This window comes from Caloenas nicobarica, chromosome 2 (genome assembly GCF_036013445.1).
Source record: "Caloenas nicobarica isolate bCalNic1 chromosome 2, bCalNic1.hap1, whole genome shotgun sequence".
NCBI classification, from domain to species: Eukaryota; Metazoa; Chordata; class Aves; order Columbiformes; family Columbidae; genus Caloenas; species Caloenas nicobarica.
Genome location: NC_088246.1, coordinates 59155959 through 59175369, shown reverse-complemented (window position 1 = coordinate 59175369; position 19411 = coordinate 59155959). Strand labels below are relative to the sequence as shown.

Sequence of the window (19411 nt, the reverse complement as noted above, 5' to 3'; positions counted from 1 at the left end):
TAAGAATTCACTACAAAAGGCTTCTATTCAATGTGTCCAGTAAAATGCCAGCTGTCACAGATACATTTCATAATATAAAAGGACTTAACAGCATCTATCTACTAACATGAGGTCTGTTGTAATTTCTATTGACAGAAAAAGAAAGGTTGGATTTCGTTTTAAAAAATTATGTTGCATATACACAACTATATTCAGTAACATACGCAGCTTTAACCTTTAAGTCCACACTAATTTAGAAAATATATACAGTTGTGGTGTGCAGATGGACCTAGTGATAAAAATGTACTTTTTTGTCAGCTTCAGTGCCCACCAAGCCTACACTGCACACACAGATGTACTTCGCTTTGTCCCTTACTATGATGCACAGTAAGGGAAAGCCTTAGTTACAATTTCACCCAAGTCAGGGCTGCAGGAATGAGCTCCTCAAAAGCTAGCTGTGCTCCAGACAACTATTAAGTCCACGAGCAGCTTTTAGAAATAGTGACCCTTGGTGTTTTTTTTGTTAGAGACATGTTCATAATAAAAAGGATGCTCTTTTCTGCCAGTTCTGCAAATCCAGCTCGCTGCCTCGGCACAAGGTCTCACAAGCCACTGGGATGCACGAACAGCACAAGAAAGCTTTGGCTCTCTGTGCAACACAGGTCTTCAGCTTACTCCAGGTCACCTCGGTGGCCTCTGTGCCTTGGTTGGAGTGACACAGGAGCAGTCGTTGCATTGGCAGACTCAGCGTTCACCTGGTACCCAAAGGACCATATCGGACTCCTAACCCTCAGCTATGCTGTTCCTGCAGGTGCTTCAGCAGTAGAAGGCAAGGGCATCTTCTTTTTGTCACTCTTTAGTGACATGGCTCTGAATATGCATGGAGGGAGAAGGTTCCATGAATGTGTAGTCATGTCTCAGAGTAGCTTTACATAGATGGGTGTGAGAGCCCCTCACACAGGGGCTCGTGTGCGTATTTGAAGGTGTTGACTTGTGGTCACTCCAAGAGTGAGCAACAAGCATGAGATGGTGAATTTGGGAATCCTGGGGCTGCTCACAGCAAAACACATGAAGAGCTAAGAGTCATTGAAAGCCAAACCATCTGCACATCGCGTCAAGGAATTGCTCTTAAGCACCACTTCCAAGAAGTTGTTTATTTGCCTGAACTAGAGAGGAGAGCAGTTTTACAGATCTGTCACCTGGAGATGACAGCGCTGCCCAGTACTCTTTGTGGCAGTAGTAAGACCAGGGACAAAACTCCCATCAATGTCAAAGGGAGCAGACCTAGAAGTGTGCTCCCATTCCTTCTTACTGTGATAATTTTCCAATTTAGGGAAGAAAACTTACCTACGTATTTCAGTGTTTCTAACTGTTCTGTCACGAGGCACAAGCAGCTCCAAGGTTATAACACCTCCCTCTCGCTACCAACATTTAGGTCATCGGCTGTTTCACACAATCTCACTGCTGGCAAAACGAGGGGAGCGAGGATGCCGATCACACAGGTAGAGTCCAGGTGCTGGCCAAGAAACACTCAAGTCCCCATCCTTCACTTTTCAGATGCATCATTTAAAGTAATGACTCCCTCTTTTCTAGGGCACTTGGCAAAGTCCCTGCCATGACTCGACCAATGCTGGTGCTCCAGTCACAGTGACTTCTATCACAGCATCTTTCTGTTGTGCCTCAGAACCAAACTGTACAAGAAAATCGTAAGAGAAAAAGATGGTGGTCAGCATTTCTGGTAAAAGCATTGCCCTGCCTCTTCTACATCTACCCTCTTTCTCTTTCATTTCCCTTACATGAGGGCATTTCTGCTGTGGGGTCTTAGGAGAGTGTACATCACTCTGGGTTTGAATAAAGAACTGCTCCCAGTAGCCTGCCACAATGCAGTTAAACCCAGGACTGAAACAAACAATAAATAAAGAGAAAGACATATAGGTTTTAAATATAGGTTTCCATTAAAAGCATTACAAAGACAACTTCTCTCATTCTGAAGACAAAGAAAAAATCCACTTCTACTAAAAAAAAAAAAAAAAAGAAAAAAATTTAAAAATCACCCCTTTGCAAGTAACTTTAATGAGGAAAGGCGCAGGGAAGGGAGGGAGGGAGGACCTGGAGAACTAGCAAGTGTTCAAAAGGGCAGATGCCTTCCATCTCACTCATTTTGCAATGGCACCTTCTTCTCACACAGTCAGGTCAGAAAGCCAGAGAGTCCTCACGTGGAGGATTTCACCACCTGCTCGTATGGGGGAGGTGGTGTGTTGCAGTAGGAAGGTGGGGGTGGGTAAACCGGGTTTCCTTGTGGGGAATTGGGCTGGACGTGGAAAGCCATAGCCATGGGATTCATCACAGGTCCACCTGGATCTGTGTAATACGGCACTCCAGGTTGTTGTGACCCTGAAAGAAAGAAAAGGAGAGAAAAGGTATCAACAGCAGCAGCGGCATCAGGTCCTGCTCTTCCAGGGCCTGTGCTCTGCACACTCAGACAAGTTTTCTCAAAGTGCTCATCAAAGCAAAGACAAGGAACCACGTTCTCCTATTCCAGAGAAAACTCAGGCTTGCAGAACTGCATGCAATGGCAATCAACTAGTGAAATAAAAGGCACCGCTGCCCCAAGCAGCTACCATACGAAAGAGAAAACAGCGAGACCCGCTCGGTTTCTCTGACAGAAAAGTTCTTGTGCCTGCAGAGAGGAGAGGCGTGGGATCCCGGGTGGACGACGGGGTTTCCACTGCAGCTTTGACTCAGGTGTCAAGTCTTATGAAAGGCTTTCACAGATTATTTTGTTGTGTGCTGGATCTGTAAGCCAGAGTGCATCTCAAATAGATAATTTCCCTTCTAGGCATGAAACAGCTAAAGAATAAACATGTATGAAGCAAAAACCCAAGTTGAAGCCAATTATGACTGGCTAACACAATGAGACAAGATTGCTTTGCACTGATTAAATTTAGGAAATGATGTTGGAGCCTGCAGGGACAAGGAAAAAAGTGTATGCACAACTGCAAAATTCCTTAGCCATGACACATGGGGAATAACAGAGACTGGTGCCATGAGGAATAACAAAGGTGGCATGTAACCTTCCTCAGATATCACAACTGATAGTGGAAGACAACTCAATGCAATTCCAGCAAGTAAAGTCACATACTGTCTTTATCTCAAGATGTAAATTAGTTTTCTTCCCTTTCTCTCTGTTTATTTAAATAAAGCTGGACTGAAAAAAAATCATGGCTGAGCAACAGGTTTTCTTCTTTTGTTGCTAGTCTGTTTTTCCTATAATGACACAGCCTCTAAGGGATTTTCCCCTCAATCATTCTCTTCTGTGACTTGGTGACACTAGGACTCAGCATTGCCACAGATGGAATACAGGCTTCTTGAAGCTTAGTTCTTCAAGCACTCATGAAGGAGCTACATACCAAACCCAAAAAGTGTCCCTACAATATTAAATCAGGTAGGTCAAGCCATAAGGCACAGGGATGCCAACTGTCCCAGAGCCTTGGGGGGGGTCTGTCTAGGGAGATTTGTTTGGACACTCAGGAGGCAAAGAGTAAGGAAAGCAGATTGGGAATGCAGCTATTTCTTTCTTAACACAACGATTTTTAACACACCACGACAATAATTTTAACTTTTGCCCGTGTGACCAAAGCGGGCTGCTCTGTGGCCTCTCTCTCTTCGCCACAGTGACGAGAAGCACTTGTTCTGCTTCCGTGTACAGCATCAGTGCGTGGCTGCGGGAGAGCCAGGTTGGGAAGAGGAGCAGAGTCCTACCTCTCCAAAGTTTGGGCTAATACCCTCTTTTGTAGCCTTTTTCTTAAGCATTTTTGTTTTAAAGTTAAATCCTGCCCAGCTCTGCATGTCTGCAGTTTCCATCCGCATAGAGAAATATGGGAGAGGCCGATGCAGCTCACTGCAGTTTGCTCTTTAGGCAAATAAGTGTTTTCATTAAAACTTCTGAGTATTATTAATATTATTGAATTGGGAGGAGTAAATGTGAACACCAATCATCTTTTGAGATTTTTTTTTTCAGTTCGCTAAACTCAGCAGAAAACAACATCTAGATATCAACTTCCTTGGGGGATCAGCTCAGTAAGCATTTGTTGAGTGCCTACAAAGGGACCTAACCTTCTCTAGCACCTGAACTGCCAGTCTGGGGCTATGTAGGCTAAGGCTGAAGTGATAGATACCACCAGGTCTGCAAACTGCTGCTTGTAGGTGAGGTGAAGTTCAATGCATTTTCCCAGTCAGGCCCACAGAAAAAGCACTCCCACCTTCCAGGCTGCTGCTGGGATGGCAGAAGATGCTGCTGTTGTCCCTGCAGGGAAGGAGGGAGATGGGCAAGGAGCCACGTTTCAAAGGGTCCACCTCAACAGTGAACTGGCTACTGCTACCAAATCCAGAAGAGGAGCTAGCAGAAAATCACAACTTGGTTGACTACTAATTCCCATTGCAGTTGAATATTCTTAGAATAGTAGAAAAAAAAAATATTGGCAGGATTAGCGCAGAGCCCAAAACTTTTAAGTAACAGTAATAACAGTCTGGAAGCAGATGGCATAAGCAGGTCAAAGGGCTTGTGCTTACTTTATATTTACCCACAACTTGTGCTCCATGAAGTGTCAAGAAAAAATAAAACTGTGCTCTAAAATTAAATCTGGTATTTTCCAATCCAGCCAAAGATGCTCCCTGTTCACATAATCTTGAGGTTATTTTTCAGGCTTATAAATATTAGTTTAGTTAGTCTGGCTTGCCCCCAACTCTCCGCTGCTGAAAAATAAATACTCTCTGCAGAAATGCTTGTTCAGTCAAGCAGAAAAACAGATACAGAATGGAATCCCTAAAAAAACCTCTTAGGATTTAAACAAAAAGAAAGTGAATAAAGTGACAGTTTGTGTCTGTAACATCTTTTTATCCATTCAGGCCTGTGAGAGAGAAGAGGAGGAAATGCATGTCTGTGAGTACAGGCTTAAGGACACAAGAAAGAGCATTTCCAAAGGCTGCAGAAAGCACAGAGGTGTGCAACAGCTGGCATGACAGCGGGGAGAGCCTGAATGGTGCATCTCTGCACAATGCTCCTAAGCTAGAAATGGTTTCAGGACACTTTTCTAAGGAGGTTGTCTTGAGGCAGCCACAATATTGCACAGAGGTGTAATGGCTCAGAAGACAATTTTTGATAAAGAGGTCGGAAGCAGCAAATTTTCAGAGAGATCCCCCTTCTCATTACAAAACAGTCTGTTGTATTTCCACTTCCAAGCCAGTACGAAACAAACTGACAATTCCCAAAAGTTCTCAGAAAAGGTAATTATTCTGTGGCTTCATCTCTCTCTTAATACAACATGTGACAAAACGACAGCCTGGGAGAAGAAGTGTCAGGCTACCAAGCATGCCTGCATGTGTGTGCACATGCTTTTTGGGGACACAAATTAGCACCAGCTTATGCAATCAGGCCAGTGGTTAAAAACGTCTCAGTTTGGCCTTGCTGAGGCAGGAGGAAGACAAGCACCTGAATGTACACTCAGACATAATCTCAGCACTGCAGAAGGTCTTCCAGCTAGAGACAGTTGAATTCAAAATGCACCCTTAAGGTACTAACATCTGCTTACAGGTGGGTCTCATATTGCAGGCCTCTCCCAACTAGGACTATCTAACAGTCAGAGGGTAAGCAATATGAAACCTAGAAAGCAGCGTTGCTAGAGAAGCCACCACTAGGTAGATCCTCCTGATGCTCACAGCCACTGCTGAGCAATCAGACTGACAAGAGAAGGATCACTTCGCTGCAGTAAAACTGTAGCACAGAGCACGGAAGGCAAATAAAAAAGAAAAACATTAGGCTTTCCTTCACCTCTACCAAATGTTAGCAGCTGTATTTAAAACTCTTTCTTCATGTCACTTTTATTTTGGATACCTATCATTTTGTCTATGCTGCACAATGAGAACTTGCTGTCCTCCTTCCATGCACGGACACACAGCTGTAAAGGTATTAGGAACCACAACAGAAGGGAAGTGGAAGTCCTCTCATCCTGGGTTTCAAAAGCACTTCAGTACACAGCAGTTGAATTATGCTGTTTGGAAGGCAGAAGATGTCACTCATCACAGGAGGTGGCTGCACGGTTTAGTGCAGTGCAATCCCTTGTCCAAATCCCACAGTTTCCAAAAACCAACCAAAAAAAAAAAACCCCAAACCCACCCTTTTTTAAATGCCATGGCAAACGTAAGAAATTAGTGAAACTTGTTTAATGAGCAGTCTCTGACCTGATGCAGTGTTGACTGGTTGTCTGGTGTAAGACACGTTAAAAGTAGGTTCTTCTACTAGTGGAGGAGGGTACATCCGCCTTCGGATAAAGAAACCAGCTCCGCAACAGAACAAAACTCCCATCATCAAAAGGAACCTAGGCAAAGAGAAGAGGGGAGTCAAAACCCACCCACATTCAGGCAGCTCTCAAACCCAGACTGTTAGTTGAGAGAAACAGTGTATTGTCCAGTAATCAGCCTATGAGTTTTATCAGGATTTCTTAAATCTGTTGTCTCTTGAGAGCAAGCCTATGTCATTTGAGATATAGCCATTACTTGGGGCACCTATGGATATAATACAGACATCTTTAGCAATTAGTACTATTGGCTGATGTTTTGTGGCATGTAAGATACGAATCTGAAACTAGAATGCCCTTGAATGTTTGGAAAGTCCAAGCTCCTTTGCCACTGGGAAGCTGAACTCAAATTCCAGGTCCCTACAGTTTCAAACAGCACCTCTTGGACATACACCTCACTTTTACAGCATTGAGGCTGGCCAGGAGGTTTGTAGAGGACTGGCTATACAAAGAGGAATACTATTATGCAGTTGCTCTTAAAAGAATATTCTTAGATGTTCTTCCATTACTCAACACCGTAATTTTGTCTCCCATAGAAATGTGGTAGCTGGCATTTAAGCTCAAGCCAGAATACTGAAGCATCCAGCATTGAAGATGACAAGCTTTGTTTTGTGCTTTCGAGACAGCATACACATTCTCAAGGAAAAGGACATTATTTTGCTTCAGTTGTTCTTCTCTCAGCTCCTTTTCCAACCTGACTAAACTGTCATCATTTCCTTGCTGTGGAAACAGGCACATGCAGCAAGAGCACGTCGGAAGATTTTATTTTTCAAACACTGGCTTTCACTGTGTTTCCCTGATTAGCTATCAGACAATGCTAGTGACTGATTGTGAACTCCCGTAAACCCAAACGGTTGTTCTGCCTGTAACTGCCACCCCACTTCAGGGCCTTTTACTGGAAGACAGTGACAACTGTGCTTTTTTTGGAAGGGATGGAAGTTGGCCAGAGGCCACAGAAGTTGGCCAGGGGTGAGCCTACACACCACGCTTATCTCCTCTGGAGCATTCCCAGGTGCTCGAGAGGAAGAGTGTGATACCCTGCACGGCAGCGAGAGGTATTTCATGCAAAGGGTCAGAATCTGTTCTTGTTTCTAGGGTGGAAATGAGAGCAGAAGGAGGTCCTGTTTCCCTCAGCCAATATTAATACATTCCCTTTTGGCAGCGTTCCTGCAAAGGATTTGTTCTGAACAGAAAAACAGATTTACGACGTCACCCCAGGGATTGAGATGCAGAGCTCTTTGGTTATATCAGTAAGGATTGTACACTGAAATCCCACAGTCAGCTTCAGGAAATCTCTGTATTATAGTATATATCAGGCTTCTGGTTTTCAGTGTTTATTCGTTTTAATTTTGAAGGCTCTTTTTTTAGCAGTCTTCAACTTCTCCATAAAAAAAACATGAAATCAGGTTTTCTAGGAGAGCTTTTGCTTTCTCTCTACTGTAATGAGAAGGTTTTATTCAGGTGCTTTCTTAAATTCCTCTCCAAAAAGAATTTACCTTATTTTTTCATTATGCATATAAGAGTGATTAGTTTAAGCTTTATCCAGATTACTGAGCTGCTGGTTTCACAAGCTCAAATATTTTTGCCTTCTTTTCCCTTGCTGTCATCTACAGCAAAATCCTCATAGTCATAAACGTACTCCTCTTCCTTTTTAAAGGAAGCTTCAGTTCTGCTGGCAAGAATATCTTAAACCCTGCATAAATGCACAAGGCCCCTTATACAATCCTCTCTTAAAACTGAGTGCCCAACAAAAAGTGACAAATGCTGCCACGTGGTAGTAGCTGGAACAGGCATAAGGAATTCAGCAGTTTTGGATAAAAGCAGGACCGCTGCTTATACAGACAAGCAGATGCAGAAGCAAGAAAGACCAATCTGACAGAAGTAACCTCCTTTTTCAGTGTTTTCTCTCTACATCAGGAGAATTTTATAAGCAAAAGAAAAAAGTCCTTGCATTTATATGCACACATACATATTACTGAATACTTGTACCCACTTCACTTTAAAATACTAGGGCTGGCAATACCCTGATTCAAGTCCTACAAACAAGACAAGAACAGGACAAATATGTAATTCCCAAATGCCCTGACCTACCAAAAATACCATAGTCGCTGGATAGAGAGAGCTCTTACACAGCATCTTGAACCACAGCAATCCTCATAGGAGCGACATCTGCAGAAAAATAAAGAGAAAAGGGCATTAGGTGAGTGGTTGTCACAGATTAAAACGGCATCTCTGATGCGGTTTGCACCCCTGCCTGAGATGTTATTTGCGACATCAGCATAAGCCTGGGAGGCAAAGCCTCCTGGAAGTGTTCAAAGCCAAGGCTGGAAAAGGCTTTGAGCAACCTGATGTAGTTGAAGATGTCCCTGCCCATGGCAGGAGGGTCAGACAAGATGATCTTTGGAGGTCTCTTCCAGCCCAAACCATTCTGTGGGTCTGATTAAGAACAGACTGCCCTTGGCCATGTAAAGTTGTCAATCACATGTACACATCCATGGCACAGCTCTATCACTATTGAAACTACCTTCCTATATACTACTTTCAACATCATCTCAAAAAAGACTGAATGTAGTGCTTGATTCTATAGAAAAGGACACATTATTAAAAAAAAAAAAAGCAGTACTATTGTGTTTTCTTTCACAGTAAATGAACACTGAAAACCTCAAACATGAACCATTTGGGGGTTTATTCACTGCAACAGACAACGATTGCAAGGTTAAAACTGCCAGATCACTCATTCTTTGCAAATCAGCGGCTTTCAAACAGAGAAACAGAAATTGCAAATTTAATGTCATTTTTGCTTCTCAGAAGTTGCACTGAACTGCAACTGCCAACAACTCCCATTATTTAAGTAGGCATTCCTCTAAAAAAACCAAACCAAACCAAAACCAAACACATTTTGAATTAATATTTCATAAGGAATAGAATTGCTTTAAAGGTATTACAGCACCAACCACTGTAAGCACAAGCTACAACTCCACTATATACCAGCAGCTACATTCAGCATCCTCTGAACAATTTCTATGGTAACTGCCATTCCCCACACCAATGAAGCAGTTTATGTATTTAGTAGGACAAAGGGCAGAGGTATCACAGAAATCATGCTATGTGACAGACTCAGATGAACACATTCAGATTATCATATCCATATACCAAAGGAAAAGAGGAGGTTACTACCACTCGATCAATGTTTTTAATAGTGTTCACATCTGCATGCTCAAAGCACAGATTTAATTAAGCATCTGTTTTTGGAAAATTTGCCCAACTGCATGACTGTCCTGTATTTGTACACGAATCTAAATAAAAAATAAAAATCAATTGGATAATTGTACTGACAATTGCACATTTACACGCTCAATTAACAAGCCTTCACTCACAAAAGACATCAAATCACATAGGCTTCAGCCTCTAATTTGGGCCAGAGGACGATGCTCTATGGATACATAATCAGTTGTTTTGCAAGTGAAAACAGTTACATGCTCTTCTGATGACAAGTAGGCAGCATTTAGTTAAGCAAGTTGAAGGATCTGACATGATTAGCAAGGCAAGGTCTGTTAATATACTCAGGCACTCAGTGTGAGACTCAAGCAGAGTAAGTTGCCCATGCCAAAGGGCAAAATAACCACTTTGCTGTCCCAGAACTTGAAGGCATCCCTATCTCCAGCCTTTCTTCTGTAAAGCTTGTCAGGGCCCAAACAACTGCTCATACTCAAAGCTACCAGATCTCACAAAACCACTAATAAGACTTAGCGAGTCAGCACTAACTTCAGTCCCATCAGGATCAAGAAATTCAGCATCCCTCCATGCTCCCCAACTGGCTCAACCCAATAGGAGCTTTCAAGACACACGTTAAATGCATGGGCAGGATCGGGCCCCTTATGAAATGGAGTGGCAGCCACTGCCTTCTGTATAAACAGTGGTCATGGTTCCCTTTTGCTTTTTAACACACTTGTGGTTGGAGTACCTCATCCATGTTGATGGGCACTCACTCCTTTCGCTGATACTGCACAGCAAAGACTTTAAGGCTTGTCAGGTCAGAAAAGCAGAGCCAAGGCCAGGAAACAGAGCCCATGAAGCTAGAAGGAAGGAGGTGGAGGTGATGACTGAACGGTGATCTCTTCCTTTGTGGGCAACCTGTGCTAGCAAATAAAAAAAGCTTCCCACCCCTTCCTGCTGCTCCAGGTTTTAAAAGAAAAAGCCACACTCTCATCCATGAAAGAAAGGGAACGAGTTTCCAGCATCATTGGGGTCTGCGCTCTTGTAGCTTTTCTTGAGGCAGGTAAGGCCAAATTATAGAATGATTTTATGGATGTGAACAGTCTTTATCTCTGCCTCTACATGCTGGCTCTGTCAGCCCAGACACCTATGCCCAACCATAAGTGGGACAGGGAGCAGATGCACCAGGCAGGCCTCTGGCCCCAAAGCCATTCTCCAGATCAAGCCCCAAGAGGTGGACTTGTATTAAAAGTTAAACTAAAACAGAGAGCCTAGGGAGGCAGCACATACACCTCCCTTGTGCCCACCCTTGCCAAGCATTTGCATCTGTTTTCTCCAGAGCCAGAAGAGATGGGAAAAGGCAATTTTAAAATATGTAATTATGGTTGTTCAAACCACCAAAATTAAATCAGCATCTGTATGGTGAGCACAGTACTTGAATTTACTTTTTAATCTCCAAATTGTCTAGGCTACAAGTCAGCACCATTTTTAAGCCTCAGTGGCTTAGCTTTTCTTCCTGCAAACAAGGACTAAAGCACCAGCTGGAAGACAGTAAGGCTCAACTGCTGAATGTTTATGAAGCTCCTGAGACCACTGATGGCAAACAAACAGGCCATCAAAGAGAAGTTTCGTCTCCTACATGGATGACTGCACTTTCAAATGGCTGAAAACGATGCAAAAGCTGGAGGAGTCTCACTACAGCTGTGTTTAGAGAAGCTCCATTTTCCAACAGCCAGTAAGCTTTTCGAGGTAAGTCATCCATGGCTAAGCACTGCATTTGCTGGGTGGATCTGTGAAGCTAAATCAGTATCATGACTTGGTGGGAAATCCCTTTGAGATTTGACATTAGTAACCCGTTCACTTTTTACCCATAAAACCAAAGGAGCACTTGATTTTGCATGCCTACGAGTGTAGACACAGGTACCTGTATGCAGGAGCCTGGAATTGAGCATGACAAAATGATAACAACCTGCTGTTTGGATTCCCCAGAAGTGCCAAAAAAGACTGAAAGAACAAACAGCCCATTTGCTGATACTGCGGGCAGGGTACTGCAGAAGATCTGCTGATCTCTTGCTCTCGATCAATGCACCATGAAAAAACCAATGCAACTTCTGCTAACATTGATCCCAATTACAAAAAGTTAACTTATAAAAGCCATATTTATTAGCAGGCAAAAGATGACAATAAAATCAGCTTATTAATGTAGTAACACACGAGCTCAAGTATAATCAGTCTTTGATGTACTATCTCTTACCGCCTGACAGCAGATCCCAGCAGAATTAAGACCCTAGTTCAAAACAAACAAACAAACAATTAAGCACACCCATATGTATTTATTGAATTCATATGCATATTCTTTAAATTACACTCATGCTTTGGCTCTGCTTAATTGGGAAGGACTGCTTCTGTCCATGCCAGTTGAAGAAGAATGAGCCTTACTATCCTGAACTGGACTGAACACTTCACCTACAGAAGATGTTTCTAAAGCCATTTTCCCTCTTTCACACAGAACTGCATTTCCCTCGGGCCAATGTTTGTTTCATTGATGAAAATTTAACCCATTATGTAGGACAAGACATGATCCATTAGTTAGTTTGGTAATCTGCAGCTTCACCAAGCATACGGTCTCTATTTGAAAACTGTCTGCAATGTGATTTACGATGTACAAGGCACATCTTGTCATTCATAATTCAGTAGAGTGAAATGAATGCATGTGCATGTCCAACAACTTGTTCTGCCAGCACACCAAGGAACCACTGTGTCAGAGATCAAAATTACACTGCATGTCAGATCACAGCAACAAGCTTTTTGTCCAAGTTTGCACTTAAATCATGATGCTGAACTTCTTTCCTTAATGGACAAGCAAGGCACAGTTTCATGTAAGGGTATATGGTACGACCCAAACCCCACAAACCAACGCCAAACTTGCATGTGTTCTCTGGATAATAACTGTTTGGTGAAATGGTCCAGGAGCTCTTATCCGTTTATATCTACATCTAAGAAAGGACTTGTTCAGCTGTGTAGGAGAGCTACTGCAGGAAAGAACTGCATCTAAAAATAATTCCCTGATTGGGACTTGCTGAAAACTAGAGAAATTAAAGAGGTAAAGGAGGGATTACAGTCTTCAGCAGACTGCATAGCCACAGTGGTCTGACAACATTGCCTGTTCTCACCCAACCTGGCTGTTCCCCATCAATGCCATCCCTTTGACATACAGGCTGTAATGTTCTTAGGTTTCCTGCCTAGACTGTTTGCATCATACGTGCCAAAATCTGGTTTAACATTTAAGATGTTTGACTGGCAATATCTTTTGGAAGAGTAAAATAGAACATGAATTGTTAATCCACACGTAGTGGCAGCAACCCTACTGCAGGCACAGGGACAGAGGATGGGAGGGTAAAAGAAAACCACAAAACCCACACAACAACCAGACACCATAAACTGTATGAGTTCTAACCAGTGTCCTGTAGACAAGCATGACTTTAATTCCAGAAAATGTTCCACGCCAGTGAAAGGTTAAATGATTACTACATGTGTTTATTTTTGGGGGATGGCTAGTAGCATCAGATGAAGCTAAGGAAGTCCCAGCTGTGGTCTTAATACTGGCACAGGCATAAGGCCAGAAGAAGAAGCCCAGTGTTCACAAGAACTGGAGGGGATAGACCACTGAAGACTGCATCACCTCCAAGCAGACCCAGTGCTGAGCCCTCAAAGCCAAAAGGCTCGGGTCTGCTACCACTGAACAGGCGAAGGCAGACAGCTGAAGTGTGCATATGTATTTACTTGTTCTAGGACAAAAAATCTTAAAAAAAAAAAAAAAAATTAATCTACTTGGAATTCAACTGCCAGGACACAGTAATGCTGAACAGAGAAAAATCAAATGAGCCATGAAACAAAAAGAAAAACAAAGCAGGCAACCACCACTAAGTGACTAGCAGAAACAATTGTGTTGAAGCTCAGTGTCTTGTCTGTGCTATGAATGAGGAGTAATGCCACCAAGTTCAACAGGATTACACTGACACAAGACTCAGAATTAGACCTGAAGGATGAGGAATGAGGATCAATAGAAGGTGCACCAAGCATCTGAGAGAGAGTTATTTTTCTACCAAGCTGATTTCACCATTGATTAGTTCATTTTAGACCATTCCGTATGTGCATTTCCATCTCCCAATAAAAAAGCAGTTTTCGAAGCCAAGCCATTGCCCATGCTGCTATGTAAGGAAAGATCGGGTTACTGACTGTATATGTAGGGAAGACCACCACACAAGTGGAGAAGCTTGATGCTACAAGCATGGTGGAGACATTATTCCAAGGAATCCATTTTGCTACAGCAGCCCACTGAACATGGAAATCCACACAGAGTCCAACTCTGCCCTCAGGAGCCCGATCTAAGTACCTGTTTATGAGTCCCAAAGCAGTTTAATCTCTCTCCAGAAAGACACTGCAACATGAAGGCCACATGCCTGCACTACCGTTCGTTTAAATGTTTGAGGAGCAGTAACACAGGTAAGGTCTTTGGCTGGTGGAGCAGAGTGATAGGCAACATCTGCTTTCCAACCTTGGTCTTAGAGCTGGTTGTGTCTCCTTGGCATGTCTCCATACATGGCCTAATTCTCAGCAGAGACACGCCTCCACCACAGTTACCTGCAGTAACAGGTTCTCAGCACCCAAAAGCATTTATCGTCTTTTCTTATATATAGCAAAGGTGATCACTCAATGCATGTAAGAACAGTGCGGGTGCTGAGGGAGCTGGCTGAAGTCATTGCTGGACCGCTCTCTATGATCTTTGCCAAGTCTTGGGAAACGGGAGAGGTGCCTGAGGACTGGAGGAAAGCAAATGTCACTCCGGTCTTCAAAAAGGGCAAGAAGGAGGACCCGGGCAACTATAGACCAGTCAGCCTCACCTCCATCCCTGGGAAAGTGATGGAACACCTTATCCTTGGTGCCATCTTAAGACATATCAAGGATAAGAGGGTCATCAGGGACAGTCAACATGGCTTCACCAAGGGGAAGTCATGTTTGACCAACCTCATAGCCTTTTATGAAGACGTAACAAGGTGGATTGACGATGGCAGAGCAGTGGATGTGGTCTACCTTGACTTCAGCAAAGCATTTGGCACCGTCTCCCACAGCATCCTCACAGCAAAACTGAGGAAGTGTGGACTGGATGATCGGGTAGTGAGATGGACTGCAAACTGGCTGAAGGAGAGAAGCCAGAGAGTCGTGGTCAATGGGGCGGAGTCTGGTTGGAGGCCTGTATCTAGTGGAGTGCCTCAAGGGTCAGTTCTGGGACCAATACTATTCAATATATTCATCAATGACTTGGATGAGGGAATTGAGTGTACTATCAGCAAGTTTGCTGATGACACCAAGCTGGGAGGAGTGGCTGACACACCAGAGGGCTGTGCTGCCATCCAGCGAGATCTGGATAGGCTAGAGAGCTGGGCGGGGAAAAATTTAATGAAATATAATAAGGGAAAAATGTAGAGTCTTGCATCTGGGCAGGAACAACCCCAGGTGCCAGTATAGGTTGGGGAATGACCTATTAGAGAGCAGTGTAGGGGAAAGGGACCTGGGGGTCCTGGTGGACAGCAGGATGACCATGAGCCAGCACTGTGCCCTTGTGGCCAAGAAGGCCAATGGTATCCTGGGGTGTATTAGAAGGGGGGTGATTAGTAGGTCGAGAGAGGTTCTCCTTCCCCTCTACTCTGCCCTGGTGAGACCTCATCTGGAATATTGTGTCCAGTTCTGGGCCCCTCAGTTCAAGAAGGATAGGGAACTGCTGGAGAGACTCCAGCACAGGGTAATGAAGATGATGAAGGGAGTGGAGCATCTCCCTTATGAGGAAAGGCTGAGGGAGCTGGGTCTCCTTAGCTTGGAGAAGAGGAGACTGAGGGGTGACCTCATCAATGTTTATAAATATATAAAGGGTGGGTGTCACGAGGATGGAGCCAGGCTCTTCTCGGTGACAACCAACAGTAAGACAAGGGGTAATGGGTTCAAGCTGGAACACAAGAGGTTCCACTGAAATTTGAGAAGAAACTTCTTCTCAGTGAGGGTGACGGAACACTGGAACAGGCTGCCCAGGGAGGTTGTGGATTCTCCTTCTCTGGAGACATTCAAAACCCGCCTGGACGCCTTCCTGTGTAACCTCACCTAGGTGTTCCTGCCCTGGCAGGCGGATTGGACTAGATGATCTTTTGAGGTCCCTTCCAATCCCTAACATTCTGTGATTCTGTGCCTTGCAGAATGTAGGTCTGATTTTGGCAAATATATAACTACATATATATAAACTGCCTCATTGATGAATGCGGCCATGACCTCAGTGGAACATCTGTACTTGAGAGTAAAGCACTGCTACTGGTACCCAGGAGAGCACTAGAGATATAGTTACCCAGGCACTTGATAAATCACTCAGCCCTTAACTACATAAGAAAAGGTAAGGCAAAAAGGAGGGAAGGGGCTGTGAAGTCATTTTTCTACAGAGTAGAAACAACAGAGACAGAAACAATATTTGCTCAGATCAGAGTCCTGTCTGCTTTGACACAACTAAAATCAGGAGTTGGACTCCATGATACTTGTGGGTCATTTCCAACTCAGGACATTCTGTGATTCAATTCTATGAAAGTCTATGATGAGACAAGATACTTGGCTCCTGCCCTTCACATAGACAGGAAAAACAGGAGCAGGCAACAGCTGAAAAAGGGATTATTTCTTAATTATTCTTCAGGTGAAGAACCTATAAACACAGTCTGTGCAAGAACTCAGCAGAATATGGTAAATCCTCCCTCACTTCTGATGGGATGAGAAGTATTTGCTTAGCTGGTCCTATCAAACCGACCCTTCTACAAACCTTCTGCTACCCAAAAATTTGCTGTAACTCCAGCACTTTCTTCTCAGATCCCAGGAGGAAAGCTACTCTACAAGAAAGACCCTCCTTGTTGTCTGTAAAGGCAGCAAGTCTCACTGCATGGCTTTCTGGCCAGCACATATCCATCCAGAAATTTTCTCTGCTCCTCTTGTGGCAGAACCTAGCAGGAATTGCTGTGGTTTAGACTTTGTGCCACGGCAGTATATGGTACCTTAAATAGCCATTTTTCAACATGAGATCCAAGCCTTTCTTTTGCACAACAAAGCAGAGAAACAGCATAGCTTAAGGTTCCGACAAAAGTAAACCACAGATAACCTGTATGATGAGTTTTAATTTTCTGGAGGTGGAACTGTGAATTTCTCATATGAACAGGACTGAGGACTTCTAGTTAATCATCAGGTCCCTTATTAAACACACAATTAGCTCTTCATATGTCAAGCTGCTCCCAGTGGGTGAGCAGTCCTACTGCACCTAATTGCTGCTCTGAGAAATTATAAGAAATCTGCTGGTAGGGGGCGATGGATGTCCATGAATTTGCTACCTGCCTGCACAGCAAATCTTTTTTCTTCAGGCAGCTAGAGCAGGATCATACACAGAGAAGGACATAGGTACTAATGGCCAACAGTTAGATGCCACTAAGTCTTTCAAAATTTTAATTCTGGGTCTCTCTATACAGAAAGGGATAGAAGGTTTAAGATGACTTTGAGGTCAAGTGCTCCTTGATGCTGTCCACTGGAGCTCAAACCAGGCACAAGCCTTCCTGTTCCACTGACATGAAGCCAGAAGAAATGGCTTCTCAGCCTCACATTAGGGTTCTTACCCAGGACATGGAAGAGTTAATGCTCTGATGAATATTTAAAGTCAAACAGCCCCAAGAGGAAAAACACATGATAAGCCACAACTGTGGTTATTGCATCTTCTGGAAGTGAGAGGGGCAGCACTGGGTTCCCTGCTCCCTCTGAGCCAGAGCAGAGCCTGGTTTCAGAGGAATACTCCATAGGAGACTGTCCCCCCTTTTTCCTTCCTCTCCTTTCTCAGAATAGGCTGCCTAAACCTCGTCAGCCTCCAACTCTGAAATTGTTCAGGAGCTTCAATTCTCAAATTAGGTCAGTCACCTGCTTGATTGCCTGTGAAGGCTGAGATATTAAATCCCCCTCCCCTCCTCAAGACTCACTCCTAGCAAGTTGAGTTGGTTGTTGATTTGGTAACCTAATTCTCCCCAGGTTGTGCATTGGACAACTGATCCATCGAAGTAAATTCAAGTGCTTGGCAAGGCGTCTAGTGGCTGGGTCATTACAGCAGTCAGGACTACAACCTCATCAGATCCATCAACATCAAGGGAATCTAGTGCCTTATTTGAAGCAAGGAATATATCACCTTAGGGCATAGACTAGTGAAGCTAGTTGCAATGTTTGTACCCTTATTGTTTAAGGCCACGTAGGACTGAGCAATGGTGGTATGTTTTTGCTACCTTTATATACAGATGGTCTGATAATGACTGCTGTCTTCCTTCAATGACTGCTGTCTTCCTTCACGATACAAACTGTGCACTTGCACTCTTGCCTTGAATGACATATGCAATCAGGTCCTTCCTGTGGCTGCTCACTGCTAAATTGGTGGCCCTGGCCTGAATCCAGGTCTCCGCTTCTGTACGGTGCCGGCCATTCAAGGGCCCTGGAAGCGTGCAAAACCCTAATGCTGCCTCCCCTCTCCCTCCTCCATGCTGGCTTCAAATCAAATGGAAGATTAAATCAACAGCTAGATTACTGCCCTAAGCACACACCTGCTGACACTTCATGCAGCTGTAATTGCAATGGGAAAGCTAAGTGTATCATCAGAAAAGCCAACTTAATTAATGGCAGTAAACATAATAGGATGCGGAGTACAGAAAGTAGTTCCCATCCTGCTGGGTGTCTGGATTGGGGGCTTTTCTCAGCCTCTTGTACCTACATTGATGGAAGAAGTGATCTCTAAGCTATCTGAATAAAAATAACTTTTTAAAATATTTTCATCTGGAACATTTTGCAGGTTCTTGATAATGCACAAAATTATTATTATAGAGTGACCACCAAGCAAGTACGAGATCACATTCAAAACCCAGATGAACACGACTGTGTGATAAATCCCACAAAATTTAATCTGAGAAGGAAGCGAGGTGTGTGGAAATGCACAAGAAATTTATTTCAAAACCCATAAAAACCCACAAACAATAAAATCAGTATTGTTCTCCACAATAAGAAAAAGAATTGACTGTTCCCATGTAGGGCAGTAACATGTTTTAAACATGAAGAATATTAGCAAACATTCCTTTTTTAGGTTTGCATTAATGTTCTCATACTAATTCTAAATGAAAAACAGATTTAATCAACACACGTGCAGCTGTCTGCTGTATGCAGTAAACTACTTTCTATGGCAAAAACACATTAGCCTAAAAATACAGCACTTCCATCTGCACATGCTTTTAATATTAATTCAAGTCCTGCTTCGAATAAGAATTGGAAGAGGTTACAAGATGCTACTCCCCTATGTTTATTCTGTTCTTTGTGCATTTACCAGCAGCGATGGTTAACATTTTTTTCTAGAGATAGTTTCTCTGTTTATTTCTGGAGGTCTTTCAACTAGTAGCACACCAGTGAACAGTCAAAACATACTTAGCCAATGAACCCATGGCTGAGCTCCAGTGCGAAAAGTCAGTATTCAGGAGGGGGAAGCAGGTACAGGCTACCAAGGAGGAGTTTAGAAATCATCACATGCACAAGTAGGTGTGATGTTAGGAAAGCCAAACCTTGCCTACAACCGATAGTTGCAAGGGACACCAAGTGCAGCCAGAAGAGCTTCTACCACTACACTGGCAGTGGATGGTATCTGTGGACAAGTCAGGGAGCAGCTGATGTCATTTACCTTAATTTCAGCAAGGTTTTCCATAATATTCTTTTACCCAAGTTCAGATATTAAAGTCTGGAGAGGTGGACAGCTAGATGGGTTTACA

General features: G+C 43.5%; 1 protein-coding gene across 2 annotated transcripts in view; it reads right to left on the bottom strand.

The window, feature by feature from the left end:
• Nucleotides 1-1911: 1911 nt before the first annotated feature.
• Nucleotides 1912-19411, bottom strand: part of VOPP1 (VOPP1 WW domain binding protein) — a 68830-nt gene continuing 51330 nt past the window's right edge. Inside the window, exons 3-6 of one of the 2 annotated variants that reach the window (XM_065628570.1) lie at nucleotides 11806-11838; nucleotides 8427-8504; nucleotides 6220-6356; nucleotides 1912-2373 (exon numbers count right to left, since the gene is read on the bottom strand). In XM_065628570.1, coding sequence (XP_065484642.1) covers nucleotides 2192-2373; nucleotides 6220-6356; nucleotides 8427-8504; nucleotides 11806-11838 — 430 coding nt within the window. In that variant the 3' untranslated portion in view covers nucleotides 1912-2191. The remainder of the gene's footprint in view (nucleotides 2374-6219; nucleotides 6357-8426; nucleotides 8505-11805; nucleotides 11839-19411) is intronic. The other variant, XM_065628571.1, reaches the window with a different exon arrangement.